This window comes from Dermacentor silvarum, chromosome 1 (assembly GCF_013339745.2).
Source record: "Dermacentor silvarum isolate Dsil-2018 chromosome 1, BIME_Dsil_1.4, whole genome shotgun sequence".
Lineage (NCBI taxonomy): Eukaryota > Metazoa > Arthropoda > Arachnida > Ixodida > Ixodidae > Dermacentor > Dermacentor silvarum.
This window is the reverse complement of record NC_051154.1, coordinates 190,880,597-190,894,730: the sequence shown is the minus strand read 5'-3', so window position 1 is coordinate 190,894,730 and position 14,134 is coordinate 190,880,597. Positions and strand designations below refer to the sequence as shown.

Here is a 14,134-nt window from a genome sequence, read left to right as displayed (position 1 = left end):
AAGAACGTCGCAAAGTTTCAGAGCAAGAGCGACGTGTATTTAACTGCAGATCCCAAGCATGTCCCCAAAAGAAGAAAAAGGTTTTCAAAAGTGACTTTTTCAAGTTCAAGGACCAAACCAGCAGCTCCACTAATCGCTCAAGAAGGCAGACATCCCGAAAGTACAGACGGAAGATGAGGAGACTGCTGAGAGCGAGATGGCGCATGAACAAACATGAGTTCAGGAAACATTGTCCATCAATTAAAAAGGAAGCGAAACTTGAACTACACGGGCGACTTTCAAAGCCAGGAAGGAACCGTGCAGGCACAGGAAAGAGAAGAACTAAGAAGAGAAGTAGGCACCCTAGGCGGTCTCGACAGCGACGCAAGAGAAAGTCATTTCGACAACATTGAGGGTATCAAACGGAATTCCAATAGGGAGAGGACGCGGATTCTTTTGCGGTTCGGATAGATAATTAAGCTGATTGGGAATACCACTGCTGTTTAGGACGTAAAATAGGTTAGTCGGAAAGAGTCAGAGGGTACCCTGCATTTAGGTTCGGATGTATGTTATCAAGATATTTGTTGGGTGAAATGAAAGAAATGTCTGCATTGGGAGTTGAGATTGTTACGACGGCATGCATAAATATGGATAGAAGAACAGTGCTCCTAAAGGGACTCATATGATGACAGCATTGTGAAAGATGAAATCACAAGAGCATACTTCAGATAATGGTGTGTAAAAATGCAGAATTTTTCTACAAGGGACTTACGTGGCGAAAACCACGGAGAGTATTTTGCGCTGTTGCAGATTATATAGTGGCGGAGTGGATGAGTGTAGTCATGTGAAGGCTCATTAGTAACTGTGAGCAGTGTTATAGGAGCGGTGTTTAGTGATGTAGTAAGTTTAGTAATGTTGGTTAAGTGGTGTAAGTGTTGGTGTGAAGCAGTGGACCACTGGGTGCTACAGAAACAAGTGGTATAGTAGTGCTGTGATACAGTAGAGTGCGACAATGACTTTTTCGTGTTAAATCGTGAACTCTGGTGTGTGCAGTGAAGTGAACGCGTGAAGTGAGGTTCGGTGAGTGTACAGATTGGTGCAAATGACGAAAATGGTGAAAGCCATCAAGTGTTAGTGCTGGAACAACGTATGAAGGCGACGATACAAGGAGGAAGAAGCAGTTTTTCAAATGGAAAAACTCTTGAAGGTGGGCATATGTCATATGTCATATCCTGGCAGGCTCGCCAAATTGTCACGGATTTCGGTGGACTAAAGACAGACAGGGACAAGTCGTACGTTTAGGACCAACATTTATAATGAAAAAAAAACTAACGACAAAGAAAACAGCACGAAACAAACAATATACAGCACGAGTAAATTCTGGAAATTCCCCAGAGTCCTCAGATATCAAAATTCATAAGTCCAAATATTTACATTAAGTCCCTCGACGTGGCCACGTCACCTCGTCGTCGCGGCTTCCGGCGACACGTCGTTGGGCCCGCCGATGCGTCGTAGACTCGAAGTCGCTGTGTCCGACGTTCGGTCCACGGTTGGCCTGGTTCGGGGGTCAGAACGGTGGGGTGGCCGAGGCGCCTGGACCGCCCGGTCAACTCCGCTAGCCTGCGGATCGTAGCCGCAGGGAATCCGAGAAGCGGCGCCGTCAGCCTGTAGCTGCGGCTTCCGGTGGGACGTCCACTCAGCTCGCGGGTCGTGGCCGCGACAGCCGAAGAACAGCTTCCACTGGGTTGCCGCCGTCTCCGCGATCCACCCGTCCTGTCCGGCCACCAGCTCCTTCTGCCCCTCGTCGTCCCAGAGCGTAGCTGGGCTGCTCTCTTTTGCTACGTGTCCCTTCTCCCGTTGGCGTGCACTTTTGCGCTTCTTCTTCTACTTTTCATATTGCATTCCTTTTATTCAGCCGCTCTTATTTTCTAACTTCTTTTTTCTTTATTTCTGCCACCAACTCCTCGTGTCTTCTTGTTCTCTTCTTATCTTCTGCTTTTTCTTCTTCTTTCTTTCTTCATTTTGTGGCTCATGACACTAGCCTTACTATAATATTGTCATGGTATGATTCATCTAGAGGAGCATCGATAAAGAAGACGCTGATGATCTGGCGCACGCTCTCGGCCATATGGTTGACGCTTGATCGCCTTGTAAATATACTGTAAATACGTTTTTCTGTTGTGTTTGCCTCCCCGTAACATCTTGGTGGAAGTGCTGGGGGCATAACGCAAGACGGAGCTCCGCAGCGGCCGCCAAGTCGCCGCTCTAGGCATGTCCACCAGCGGTGAAACTGCGTCAGCGGCGGCTGCCATGCCAACCGTTGTCCTGGCTCCACTCCGTGACCCTGGGACCTTTTCCGGTACTGCTGGCGACGACGTCGACAAATGGATTCGACTCTACGAATGCCGTAAGCGCACATTACAGGTGGGACCCGACCATGATGTTGGCGAATGTCACATTTTATCTAAAGGGAACGGTGAAGGCCTGGTTCGATAACAACGAAGAGGAGCTCACAAGCTGGAGCGTATGTATGCTAAACTTCGCGAGTTGTTTGGCCAACCTGCAGGCTGCCAGCGTGCTGCCAAGCAAGAACTTGCCTCGCGTGTGCAGACGCCTACCGAGTCGTACTTGACGTACATTCAGGATGTGCTGACCCTTTGCCGGAAGGTTGACGCCAAGATGACAGAAGCCGATAAGGTTGCGCACCTGCTGAAAGGGATCGCAGGACGATGCGTTTAACCTGATCGTCTTTAAAAACTCTTCGACAGTCAACGAGATTATTACTGAATGCCGACGCTTCGAAGATGCTAAAAGCCGACGTATCACCCGCCAATTCGCCCGCCTTCCGAACACGGCAGTGACCTCAACGTGTGAGGATGTTCGTATGCCGACTCAGCCTTCAACATCGGAGACCATCACCCAAATTGTTCAACGCGAAATTGAAGCCGTATCGCCCGCACATTTAATGCGAGGAGAGCCCTGTGATGCCCCACCTACGATATCCCTTATACAATCCGTTGTTCGTCAAGAACTGGCAAATGTGGGCCTTCAAACCATCTGCTCTGTGAACCACCCTGACAGTTACCCTTCAGCCACCTTCAACCCCCTCCAACGCCGTTATCCCACTCCGAATTATCGCGATCCGAATGTGTGGCGGACGCCTGACGACAAGCCAATTTGCTTTCGATGTGGACGTGTTGGACACATTTCGCGATATTGCTGAAGTCCTTGGCCCTCCTCTTCTCGACCCAGCTCATCCAGCTTCTGCTATCCACCCCGAAGCCAGCACCAGGTACCAAGCAAACCTGACCAAGAAACATCTGCCGAGACCACTACTACCACCGCCCATTACTGCCGCTCGCCCTCTCCACGACGCCGACCTTCTCGGTCACCCCCACCACGCCGTTCCCCGTCCCCGTCTTACTCCCGGCGTTTTCCTTCGGGAAACTAACGGCTGCAGCTCCTAGAGGTGATGCTGCTATTCCGACCTGCTCTCCAATTCCTCTGTTGACGCTCCCTACCAATCAGAACTTGATCGACGTTGAAGTGGATGGCCTACCTGCTACTACTTTGATTGACACCGGCACCCATATTTATGTTATGAGTTCTCACCTCCGCCGGCAGTTGAAGAAAGTTATGACCCCTGCCCCATCACGTGTTGTCCGTGTGGCCGACGGTGGTACGTCTGCCGTAGCTGGCCTTTGTACCGCACGTGTCAGTGTTGCCGGCCGTCAAACTTCTGTTTTGTTCACCGTTCTCGTCTGCTGTTCCATGACGTCATCCTCGGTCTTGACTTTTTGTCCGCCCACTCCGCCCTCATCGATTGTTCCGCTGGTACTGTGCAGCTTGACCTACCAAGTGTAATTGATCAACCCGGACCAATCAAGAGTCGGCTCTGTTCTGCTGAGCACGTCCGTTTGCCGCCGCAAGCCGTGACTTGTGTTGCTGTGACGCCCTCTCCACCAGTCCCCGACAGTGATTATGTGCTCGCTCCCATCACCGCCGTTCTGTTGACGCACAATGTTGGTTTGCCTCACACTGTGATAACTATACGGGACAATCTTACGTGTCTTCCTGTGATTAATTTCGGACTGTGTTCACAAGTGCTCCCACAAGGCATTTCACTCGCTATGCTGACGCCCTCCTACGATTACATTATCTCGACCTTGTCTCCTCCTGATGCTGGTCGCTCGCACACCACCGATATCCCGTCTTCTTCGCCAGATGTCTCCTCCCGACCTGAAGAAAATGATTGCTCCCGACCTTTCGCCCCATCACGCTGACGATCTCCTTCGCCTCCTCTTCTCTTATAGGGACGTCTTTGACCTTTGCGACCATCCTCTGGGTCAAACCTGCGCTGTCAAGCACCGCATAAACACTGGCGATGCCCATCCGATCCACCGACGGCCATACCGCATCTCTCCAGCTGAGCGCCGCATAATTCAAAAGGAGGTCGACAAGATGCTTGCCAAAGATATAATTGAGCCGTCCTGCAGCCCTTGGGCTTCTCCTGTGATTCTTGTTAAAAAGAAAGATGACAGTTGGCGATTTTGCGTGGACTGCCGGCATCTCAACAAGACCACCAAAAAAGACGTGTACCCGCTCCCACGCATAGACGACGCCCTGGATTGCCTTCACGGCGCCAAGTATTTTTCTTCAATCGACCTTCGGTCAGGGTACTGGCAGATTGCCGTTGATGACATGGACCGTGAGAAGACCGCTTTTGTTACCCCTGACGGCCTTTATCAGTTTAAAGTCATGCCTTTCGGCTTATGCAACGCCCCGGCCACCTTCGAACGCATGATGAACACCCTCTTACACGGTTTTAAATGGGCCATTTGCCTGTGTTATCTTGATGACGTCATTGTATTTTCACCGAACTTTGAAACGCATCTCGACCGACTTTCTTCTATCCTTTCTGTTTTTCGCAAAGCCGGCCTGCAACTTAATTCATCTAAGTGCCACTTCAGACGTCAGCAACTTATCATGCTCGGTCATCTCGTCGACTCAGCCGGTATTTGCCCCGACCCTGACAAAGTTCGAGCTGTGCAGCAGTTCCCCGTTCCGACTTGCACAAAGGAAGTTCGTAGCTTTCTGGGACTGTGCTCCTACTTCCGTCGTTTCGTGAAGAATTTCGCGGAAATCGCACGCCCTCTCACAAACTTACTGAAGAAAGGCGTCTCGTTTTTTTTGGGGTGCTGCACAGGCTGCCGCCTTCTCTACCCTCATCACGTCGCTCACTACACCACCTGTCCTGGCTCATTTCGACAGCTGCGCTCCAACAGAACTCCGCACCGATGCCAATGGCTACGGAATCGGCGCTGTTTTAGTCCAGCATCAGAATGGGCATGCCCGTGTTGTCGCCTATGTCAGCCGTCTCCTTTCCTTAGCCGAACAGAACTACTCTATTACAGAACGGGAGTGTCTTGCTCTCGTTTGGGCGGTGGGAAAATTCCGCCCCTATTTACATGGCCAGCATTTCACTGTGACTACCGATCACCACGCACTTTGCTGGCTTTCGTCGCTTAAGGATCCCACTGGGCGTCTTGGTCGCTGGGCACTCCGGCTCCAAGAATACACTTACTCTGTTTCTTATAAATCTGGCCGATTACACTGGGATGCTGACTCTTTGTCCCGTAATCCCGTGGATCCGCCTGAAGCCTCCGATGACACGCCCTGCATGTGTTCTCTCGCTCTCCGCTTTAAGCCACATCCGTGATGAACAGCCGTGATCCCATTTTAAATGAGCTTATTCAGAAGCTGGATTCCGCAGCGCCTGATCCTTCCCTTTGCCTCTTCGCGCTTAAAGATGACACGTTATATCGCTACAACGTCCACCTGGACGGACGCGAACTGTTGCTCGTCGTTCCTACGCATCTGTGCTTGAGTGTTCTCGGCCAGCTACATGACGCCCCGACCGCTGGTCACCTTGGAGTTTCCCGGACCTACGATCGCGTTCGGCGTTGCTTCTTTTGGCCCGGTCTTTACCGCTCCGTTCGTCGCTACGTAGCTGCTTGTGAACCCTGCCAACGCCGAAAGAAACCACCTCAGCCTCCTGCTGGCCTCCTTCAGCCCCTTGACGTCCCATCTGACCCCTTCTTCCGAGTTGGCCTTGACCTCCTCGGTTCTTTCCCGACCTCTACTTCTGGATACAAATGGATTGCCGTTGCTACAGACCACTCCACCCGCTACGCAATTACACGCGCTCTCCCTACCAGTTGTGCTACGGACGTCGCTGATTTCCTGCTACACGATGTCATCTTACATCACGGAGCCCCTTGTCAACTCCTCACAGACCGTGGCCGTTAATTTCTCTCCAGAGTTATCGATGACCTGCTTCACTCCTGCGCGACAAAACACAAATTTACGACGGCTTACCACCCGCAAACTAACGGCTTGACTGAGCGCATCAACCGGACGCTTACTGACATGCTTTCTATGTATGTCTCATCTGACCATCAAGACTGGGATGTTGCGTTGCCCTTCGTTACATTCGCTTATAATTCCTCCCGTCATGATACTGCTGGTTTTTCACCCTTTTATCTTCTGTTTGGTCGCGACCCAACGTTACCACCTTTTGACACTATTATCGCCGATGCCGTCCATTTGCCAACTGAGTATGCTCGTGATGCCATTTCCCGAGCTGATGAGGCACGCCAAATTGCTCGCCGTCGCCTTACTACATCGCAAGGCCACCAGAAGCACCGCTACGACTCCCGTCATCGCGACATTATCTATACTCCGGGTGCCCTTGTGCTTCTATGGACTCCGACTCAGCGTGTTGGACTCTCAGAAAAATTGCGTTCGCGGTACTCCGGACCCTACCGTGTCTTACGCCGTGTAACAGACGTCACATATGAGATTGGCCCGCTCGAGTCTTCCTCGCCAACCGTTTCATCACCTACTGACGTTGTTCACGTATTCCGCCTGAAACCTTACCACTCGCCTGGATTATAGCAAGCACCGTGACGGTGCTTGAGCAGCCGGGGTCATGTCACGGTATGATTCATCTAGAGGAGCATCGATAAAGAAGACGCTGATGATCTGGCGCGCGCTCTCGGCCATATGGTTGACGCTTGATCGCCTTGTAAATATGCTTTAAATACGTTTTTTTGTTGTGTTTGCCTCCCCGTAACAATATGAGTTTAGTTTTATTTGCAACTATTTTTCTATTTAAGCCTCTCTTACTACCACAAAATGCACTTGTTGTAAGAGCTGTAATGTGCAACAGCTAAATGCTGGTAGTTGCTAGTCATATGTATTAAATCATTAAATTTAAAAGCTTGTGCAATAGCAAACAACAAAAACCCTTCACTCCCTTCCCTTGAAAGTATTCAATTATAAAATTAAAAGCCAACCAGTATAGAAAGGGTAAATTTTCTGAGCCACCTCTATGCAATCACGCAGAGGGATTGTAATGTCAGTCATGGCAAATGAATCTGTACTGAAATTCCCCACTCTATGAAAACAACTTTGTTTTCTACAGCAATCATTACACCGTGACCTACCACGGTCAATTCGTCAAATTGAGCATTCACCAGTGCCACATGGGGCATGTGTGTCCGGAGGTGGCCACACACATCCCACACATATAAAAAGCCATTCTTTGTTGTCACAAGACATTTTTTGTTCAAGAGTCTTAGCAAAGTAAAAATTCTATGCACTACTAGTGAAACCAGCATCACTAACACACATCTTGTTTCGCAGTCACTCTCATCCGCTGACCCTCTAGAGTTCACTGGGCCTCTGCTGTGCCTTTGAGTAGCTGGGCCATCTCTCTCTTCACCTCTACAATTCTTGCTGCTGTCGTGTTACACTCTCTTACTGAGCTCATTACGATGCAACCTAGTGCTATTGACTCTAAAACCAGCTTAAGGGGCCTTGAAATGTTCCTGAGAAAGGTTGTTGGGCAGCACTGTTAGCAGCCTCATGGTGCGGCAATTTCGTGCCCTTTGTGCAACAGACGGGACATTAATGAGTGGCACAAGGATCACTTGAAAATGTATGGGGTGATTTATGTTCGCACGATATTACGAGTAATGCAAAAAAAAAAAAAAAAAAAAGGCAGAGAGTTGTAAAGGAGCTTTACAACTCTTTTGAGTATCACCTGATTATCACACAGCCACGGGCGAGGTGTTGCAACCATGGAAATGATGCATCAACATGCCAAGCACATGGCACGCCAACAGCCGCCTCGCAGAAGCTTTTGTAACCAGAGAAGTGACACCATGGCTTCTGAGATCTCACCGCGTGCTGCCCAACCACTGAGGCCATGGGTATGCCATCAACAGGCTGCCAACTTCCTTTACGTAACATCGATGCTTTGCGGCTATTGGTGCCACTCCACGACGTCACGGCAAAGTGAAATGTGGCACCCAAAGCCGTGAAAATTCGACTTGAGGGTTGCTCTCTTTTTTCTTGTATTTTGAAGTTTTGGCAACGTTAAGTTGGGTTTGCATGCATTAATTACCATGATAAGAGAAAGCCTAGAGCAAAATTGGTGGCTTTAAAGTGTTGCAGGGCCTATTCAAGAGGCTCTAAGATTATTTTTGTTCAACATTCAATCACTTATAAACAATAAATTATTAATAGTACCAGCTTCCCCAGGCAACACTACAGACTACAAGGGCCATACTAAAAGGTCAACATAAAGCTCCAAAGTATCAGCATGATCTGATATAGAGTCATGCCATAGTGGGGGACTTGGGATTAATTGACCACCTGGGGTTCGTTAATGCACTCCCAATGCACAGTATACGAGTTTGCATTTCACCCCTACCGAGAAATCTCATGAGTGATATTGTGCTTACACATGTACAATATCCTACCCACTGCAGTAGGTAGATCTAACTCTGACAACTTCTTAGATCTATCGGTTATTCATTAACAACATTTTCAGCATATATTGTAAGAGAGAAGAAGGCCTTCGAATCTTATCGACATAAGGAATATGAATAAATGATCACATTAACAAAAATAACCATGACAACTGCTTTGCTTATTAATAAACCACAATTACCACTCACACAGTTTGTTCATATCCCTATAAAAACAATGCACAAAGGCTAAGCATGCGGCTTCTGTTAGCAAAGCAGCAGTAGGTCCTCAAGTGTGATGTCTTTATACACATGCACAGAGAGAAATCATGCATACCAACTCATGAATTGAGAGGTGGTCAGCTTGAAAACTGCTCGGAATGCCGTTTCAGATCATATAACTGCTAATGAACATTAAGTCTGAGCTCTTAATAAAGCTCACAATACAAAGAATTCTAAGGAAAAAGATGAAACAAACATTTTCATGCTGGCGGACCCCTTCCAGGTCATTTACCTTGAGAAGCAGTAGCTCCAACGTCGGCTTGTGGGCCATAAGCTGTCGGTACACTTTGTCGGCCTTCTCAAGTAGTGCATTGATGGAGGCCACAGCCTTTTTGCGGTCCTCCTCACCCTCAATGGGGTCAACAGCACAGCAAGGCTTGGCAGTCAGGGTGTAGTCAAATTTCGCATACTTGCAGAAACCACAGGAATTGCACAGGAATGGGTCCTTCTCGTCATAATTAATAGCACGGCACTTGTGGCACTGAAACACATTCTCTCCACAGTTGGCACACACACCGGGGCTAGCTGGCACAGAGGCACTGCAGCGTGGACACTGCAGTGTCTCTGATGATGCCTGCACATTTTCATAGAAGTCTGCATACTCGATCATAAGGTTGCATGCCACAATGGGCAGTGGGAAGTCCATTTTGAGCTCAGTCTGGCCTGCAGCCAAGGAACAGCGTTTGGCACGATGCCACATGGCAGGTCTGTTCTTCAGCTCCACGACCGACTGTACTGACCGATTGTTGTAGTAGATATTAATAGCTCGCACCATTTTGCTACGCTTCAGGTCTCCAATGCGCAGCACAATGCGTGACACTGTGTGTGAGCCAACCAGCTTGACGATTTGGGTAGAAGTAGTGAAGCGCGAGTCCACCTTTATGGCCGACAGTTTGATGTTTGCGTAAGCCACCTCGGGGTTGTTGCAAACAAGGCAAGGCTCGCTTTCCAGGTAGTAGCCATCCATTTCCACTAGGCCTCGTAAAGAGTTGTATAGGCTGGAGTTGGGGTGGTTGCACAGGAGCTGGTTTTGCTGATGCAGCACAGCCAGTGCCTTTTCAGTGAACTCCCGCTCAGGCTGTGGGGCCTGTAAACATTCCCAGGAACATTGCACCCTTCATTATAAGGAAGCCTGCCATACAAATTGAGCATGTTGCACAATTGTCCTTCAGAGAAAAAAAGAATAACAAAATGTTCTAGACACTTAATTCTTTCTGTATCGTGCCCATTGGGCATCGTTAGCCCACTATCTATGGTTTGAAACACCACTTTCGAAACCTTCCGCGCTGCTCACGGACACACTGCGCTATCGAACGTCAAGGAGAACTATATATTAGTTTTCTAAGCAGTTCACTTTTTTTCCCACGAGGCAGTGATTTTTGAATGCGCACCGTTTTGCGATCATCAAAGTAGAAAGCCAAAATGGCCACCCGCTATCGATGGTTTGATACGCCGCTTTTGAGACCTTCTACGCCACTCACGGACACATTGCGCCATCGGACATGGAGAACTATATCTTTGTTTTCTAAGCAGCTCGCTTTTTTCCTGCCAGACAGTAATTTCTTAATGCGCTCCAAGGTTTCGCAATCGTCAGAGTAGAAAGAAAAATGGGCGCCTCCAAGAGCGGCCCGCACGCTTCAAAAGATCACAGATCTTGTGATTCCGCTATATCTGCAGCCAATTTTATTGAGGGATCGTGCATGAGCGAGTCTTAGGATGCTGCTTTTTCGCGGACTTTGGCTCTGAGAGCGACGATGATCCAAACCAGCCCGGAAACATTGGTGGCCGCAGCCCAGCACGCCCTACTGTAGTGCTTGCAGTTAAATTTTCGTTCCATTTTTTTCTTAGTAGATGCAAGCTGGTCTTTGTTATATAAACTTTGTTCGATTTGAACCCAAAATCTTGATTTCGTCAATTTGTATCTTTTTTATGACATACATCTCAGTAATAAAACCTTTATGCATGAAAAGTGCATTCATTCTGCTCTTTGTTTATGTATTACATAAAATATTGAGTGCAGTGCTTCCTTCAGAAAACGAAATCTGGCGTAATCTACAAAAAACAGCTATTTTACCCATGGTAAAGAAAGAGTAAGTGCCTGACCATTTCAGGCACATATCTCAGGCACATACGCATGGCGAACTAATACAGTCGACTTCCATTAATTCGACCCTGAAAAGACCAACGAAACTGATCGAATTATCTGGCAGGTCGAATTAAACAAGATGCAGAAAAAAAAAAAAAAACTGCTGATTGATTTGGTAGTATTTGCCCCACTCTAACACTCCCCCAAATCAAACGTGCACTCCTGCTTTTTGTGTGTCCTAAGTAGAAAACTAACGAAGAAATGACATTAACGCTCTTAAACAAAGTAGGAATCTCTCACGCGTCCGATTCTTTAGCAAGAAAAGTGGGCAAGGGTCCAGTTTGTCAGCTTCGCCGCAGTACAGCCATGTTGTGCAGTAAAGCATACGAATGCGGTTTTCGTTTTGTATCCAATTGCACCGCGCAGGCAACTAATTTACTAGGGAAAAAAACAAAAAACAAAAACATGCTTAACCTTGCACTCGGCCGCGCAATGCTTGAAACAGCGAAGCTGTGCGATTGTAACCCAGCATTTTCAGAAAGTGCACCGCGTACTTTTTATCTCATTACTCATGATGATAAGGTCTTTTCGCACGTCTTGGACTTATGGCCGTCACTGTGCGTTGCTTAGCGCGGCTTGCAACACCAATGCCACGTTCCAATGCCGACACCATGTTCCACCACGCTGCAATGTCGACAACGCGTTCCAGCAGACCCGTTCCGTGAATTCGTCTCTCTCTCTCTCTCGCTCTTATTTTCTATCTATCTCTCCCGAGCATAGTGCGCAAAACCTCTTTTTTACCTCGCAGAGCATTGGCACGAGCGCGTGCGAACGTGCCAGCTGTGGACGAAGACGACAATGCTCGAACGCAATCATAAGGTTTGCATGAATGCACATTCTGCAAGCGTGGCTGTATAGCCTAGTGGTTACGCCGCTCGCCTTGGGACCGTGAATACGCGGACTTGAATCCCGCCTCAGCAACAAAGTTTATTTCCTTTCATTTCTTTCTTCATTGCTGATTTTAGTTTCTTGATACGAACCACAAATTATGGCTGGCTTAAACAGCTTTGCTGTTAAAAGGTGTGTGTTAGAGTCAGGTAAACGCCCTAATAAGACATGGTGGACTCTCGTTACTACTTAAAAATCTTCCTAGGGAAGGCCGAAAATAGGCGTTTTCATTGGGAGATTACTTGTGTTCAGTGCATTCATTGTCCCTTAAGCTCCGTCGAGATATGCTGCCACTACAGGGATCGCTATTAGGGTTATCATAGGGGTAATGTGCATACATGCTGGCTGGTAAAGTGAATTATCTGGCGAATGCCAATTTTAGGATCAGGATCAGGAATGAAAGTTTAGGCCCATAGAAATGTATAAGCACCACTGGGACCTTCGGCCGGGATTGCATTAATCGTACAACCGAATTAACCGCAGTCGAATTAATGGAAGTCTACCGCACCTATTAACCCTTCGCGGTGCATTGCCGGGAGCCACCCGCCATCAAAGAGTGGCCATTCCGGTCTACTGTCGGGAGGCACCTGCCAAGGTCTTTTAAACTGAGTGCATTCTTTGTCTTGATGAACATATAGTACCATCTTTTGGATGCTCGCACAAGTGTGCAATTCTATTTTATCATGTTCCCTATAGGTATGGCAGCACCAAAGTAAACAATCAAAATGGCGTGAAAACACAATCAGCTTGAGTTGTCTTTTTCGCCACTACTGAGCATGGCAGTGACTTCAACGCGCACATTTTACGGAAACAATTCTCCGTGGTTTCAGCGAAAAGGACAACAACTTTAGTGAAGAGGAAAATTATATTCCTCCATCAGACGAAACCTCAGCTAATGGGTGCAAGACATGCAGCAGACACTCTGGATAACAGAAATGCAACAGAAATCCTGGGTACCGAACAGTAATATATCTTCCAAGTACCGATGATGGACTGGAACACACACGAAAAGACAAAGAAATAATATCCTAGAAGGCATTTGTACATATAATTTTCTCACGCCACTTAAAACTAGCGAAATAGTTTTGGACCGGACCGGTTGTTAAGTCAAAATGTAGGACCAGAAAGGGTTAATCAATATGATGTTCATTAATATGAACACCGGGCCAGTTCTACCTCATTCATTTGCACTTAGCGCAAGGAATCATCAGATTTCTTTTACTGTGAAAGTACTATATACAACAAAACTTCGCTTTTAGCGATGTAGTGAGGTATCTCCTTGGCAGAGCAAATTGTGGTAATTTGTGTGGCTGAAGCCCGATTACGGAACCCAGTGTGCATTTCATATTCACTGAAACAGGCTGCTGTGCAAAGCAGGCAGGAAGCTGTGTTCAGAAAATATATGTAATCACCTGAATGTGACAGAGCATGGTATGAGGACTGGGCACTGTTGATGTTTCTAAAAGGGAAATTGAATGCCTACAACATGCTTTACCATGAAAACACAACCTATGCCAGAGCATGCTAGCCTTACATGTTACAGACTGAAGGATACACAGGTGATGGTGTGGTACTAGAATGATAGCATAATTGCTGAACACTACTGAGAGTGCACAGCTGGGTGAATATCCAAAGAATATCTACAATAGAGCAGAAGCACCTAATGCTTAAAAACCAGGTAACTACTATAACGGCAGAGAGCAGTTGCTATGCAAAAACCTGAACCACATGTCCATTGTGCTGTGTTCTGTGATATTGCGAGTTCAAAATAGTGTATACAGTCGCCGACGGATTTTTTGCACTAAAAAAATTCGGACTTGTTGGATATTCCGGACTTCATAAATGTACTGTCAGGGTTCCCATAGAGCTAATACATTTTCACGACCAATTTTTCGGGCAAAATTAGGCCCAAAGTTCAATTTTCCAGACTAAATCGCTCATTCCGAGCCACGCTATTCAATTCTGGAGGCTGCCATGTTGAATTTTCTGCTGGTTTGGCTTCCAGTGGTCCACTCTACAGCCT

The 14,134-nt window shown here is 47.6% G+C and overlaps 1 protein-coding gene across 4 annotated transcripts in view; it reads right to left on the bottom strand.

The window, feature by feature from the left end:
• Positions 1-14,134, bottom strand: part of LOC119436549 (E3 ubiquitin-protein ligase UBR4-like) — a 465,665-nt gene that overhangs the window by 89,447 nt on the left and 362,084 nt on the right. For all 4 annotated transcript variants that reach the window (XM_037703422.2, XM_037703424.2, XM_037703425.2 and 1 more), the window contains one exon: positions 9,310-10,164. In XM_037703422.2, the coding sequence (XP_037559350.1) occupies positions 9,310-10,164 (855 nt within the window). The remainder of the gene's footprint in view (positions 1-9,309; positions 10,165-14,134) is intronic.